The sequence below is a fragment of the Notothenia coriiceps genome, unplaced genomic scaffold, assembly GCF_000735185.1.
Source record: "Notothenia coriiceps isolate Sejong01 unplaced genomic scaffold, NC01 NC01_scaffold00020029, whole genome shotgun sequence".
Lineage (NCBI taxonomy): Eukaryota > Metazoa > Chordata > Actinopteri > Perciformes > Nototheniidae > Notothenia > Notothenia coriiceps.
The window spans coordinates 30666-33606 of NW_011352730.1; the positions used below are offsets into that span (position 1 = coordinate 30666).

General features: G+C 39.6%; 1 protein-coding gene across 1 annotated transcript in view; it reads right to left on the reverse strand.

Moving 5' to 3' along the window:
- Positions 1 to 2941, reverse strand: part of LOC104952439 (filamin-B-like) — a 36065-nt gene that overhangs the window by 25803 nt on the left and 7321 nt on the right. The window contains exon 10 of the mRNA XM_010779258.1: positions 2729 to 2855. Coding sequence (XP_010777560.1) covers positions 2729 to 2855 — 127 coding nt within the window. The remainder of the gene's footprint in view (positions 1 to 2728; positions 2856 to 2941) is intronic.

A 2941-nucleotide genomic window follows, 5' to 3' on the forward strand; every position in this document is an offset into this window, starting at 1 on the left:
CAGCTCCTCCATATCTCAGCCTCCTCTCTCTAAGGGCGAGAGTGTGTGTGTGTGTGTGTGTGTGTGTGTGTGTGTGTGTGTGTGTGTGTGTGTGTGTGTGTGTGTGTGTGTGTGTGTGTTCAGAAACTAGCTTCACGCCAAATAAAACTGTCTGTTGGGATTTACCGTCACACACTTTCCTTTTTCCCCTCTTGCCTTCAATTGTGTCTTTGTCTAACTTTTTTAAAGTGTCTGCCAAAACGTCCCCCTACACCAACTACTACTTCTGCTGTTACTACTAAAAATAAGGAAATCAACCGTTTAAAAAAGCCAATTTAAATAGAAATAACAAGCGTTAACCAGGCTTTACCATTAAAAATAACAGGGCAAAATGGCAGTTGATATACCACAACAATGCCATCACATACTCGAATAAATATGTTATAATAACAATATAATTATTTATAATTCATCATAATAATAAGTATTATTCTAATTTATTTATTATATACTATTTTCATCAGAATAATATTTGTTTTGTAATATTTCAGCAGTAAAACACATGTGTAGCACCACCGATGCCATCTGTGCTGTATTTTAATTGGTGCATCTGTGTGAGTGAGCACTATAAACACTGTTATATCACTTCCCTTCCTAACGTGCATTTCCGAGCACACAGCTGTACAGATGTTTAATCCGGCTTTCTCTCATCTGTGATTTAGCCTTCTGTAGATGATCCGTGTCCTGGTGCATCTGTAATGTATGAACACTGAGGTCTCCGGGCTACCTGTAGCTGGGAGTTCTGACAGGCTGGACATTTAACTTGGCCACATCTGGACCAAGCCTCTGAGCGGGCTGCAGAGCTGCATCAGATGTGCAGCCTGCCCAGAGGTTCACCAGGTTCAAAGGCTTTACTATCATGTGCACAAAGGCCACAGTGTAGGTCGGCAACGCTTTCATTTTGAAGTTGTGAGTTTAGTGTTTTTGACCCTAAGAAACACTGATGCATGAATCAATAACAATAATCCACAGCTCCTCTCTCTGCTACAGAGGATTTAAAAATATATATCCCAATGCGCCCCCCCCCCCAAGGCAGCACCCCCCCAAAGCAGTAAACCTAGGGGAAACACTGCTTAGACCCTCACATCGGAAAAGTAAAAACTCCCAAAGAAACCCCCCACAGTTAATGGGATAACATGGAAGAAACCTCAGGGAGAGCAACAGAGGAGGGATCCCTCTCCCAGGATGGAACGGCCGGGCAATAGATGCCATGTGTAAATTAAAAAGATAATACATTTGCAACATAGGTAGTCCAAATGCTAGAAAAGATAATATGTCTATATTTAAAAGAAAAGTAAGATGGATCAAAGTGGATATCGACAATCTTCCCAGTGATGCCAAAAAATATATGCCGTTCACAAGGCAGGACCACGACTAATGAGTTTTTCCAGTGATTTCCAAAATGTTGTATGCAAGAGCTTTGCTGAAAAATCTACTCACAGAACTTCCAGCTCAGGACTCATAAACTGGTTATTCAGTTAACATGAAGTGTTCTGTTCATCTGTGCACATTTGTCTGGATTTTTAAACAATTGAATCATTATGTTTTGTATCAACAAATGCGTTCATAAACATAGTTAAAGTGTTTACATGACACCCTGAAAGTACTTCAGGTAGCTTGTCCTAATTTGTATAATCTGGATAAAAAGCTTGAAACTCTCTCCCTGTCTGTCTCTGTGTCCGTCCAGCAGATAATCAGAAACAGAGATAGAACACGTTCTCTGTGTGTTACAGTATCTGGATGACCTAACAGTCAGCGCTGGATGAAATAAAACAGAAACATGCTCAAGGTCAGCTTCTCCGAACCTCCACAGATTTGAAGATTGCTTCTTCATTGTGGGAACGTTCTCTTGTGTCTGACCTCTGAGGCTGCCTGTGTGTAATTATGACTCAACAGCATTTAGACACAGGACATGACTCTGTGAAATGTTTTGCTTCATTTAATTATATATTTACAGATATTTCCCTAACATGTACAAGTTCAGATACAGATCTTGTTTGTCTAAGTGTGGCTACGATGACTTAATAAGTGAATCAATGACTTTTTTCTCCATGACTAAGGTTATGATGAGAGGTCAACGATGTCATTAAATTCTAACTGCTGTATTGTGCTGTAATATAATTGTGGAATATTACTGCAAAAACAAGTTTAAAAACTTGAACAAAATCTCTATTTTATGCGTTAATAAAAAGATTACAAATTGTTATACTTAAAAACATTTGGTCAATGCAGCAGTTCTGTTTTATGTACAGTCTAAATAACTTTTTTCAGTTTAAGTCATCAATGATAACAACAGGGTTCGGGAGGTTTAAGTAATGTTATTTTCTGGCTAAACTAGATTGACTAGTTTTTTAAATATTCTAATGATAAGACTCAAATGTACTTTTTTGCAAGGGATTTCAATGAATTACTTTGAATCAAACTATACAATAATATTTACAGCTTTAGTTAACAAAGATAAGACTTAAATGTCCACAAAGCCCTGTTTTGGTTTAGTCAACCAAACCAGGATGAGGGTCACTGAATATGATAAAAAACCCTATGAAGGACAAAGGACCCAGCCCGAGACTAAATAAAGAACACATCGGACACAACACTCCCACAGTGTTTGGCTCCAACCATTCAGATCAGGTCATGTGCTGAGGTAATTTTCTGAACACACAAGCAGACACAAACAGTAACAGCTCACCTCTTGGGGATGTGCTGACCCCCCCAGGTGATGGAGACGGTGAATTTTCCGGGGCTGTTGGGATAATACTCGTAGGAGAACACACCGTCCTGACTGGAGGTCAGCTTTACCGGCTCCTCGATGCCCTCTATACACACACACACACACACACACACACACACACACACACACACACACACACACGGTGTTGTGTGATCTGTGAGTACTGCTGAA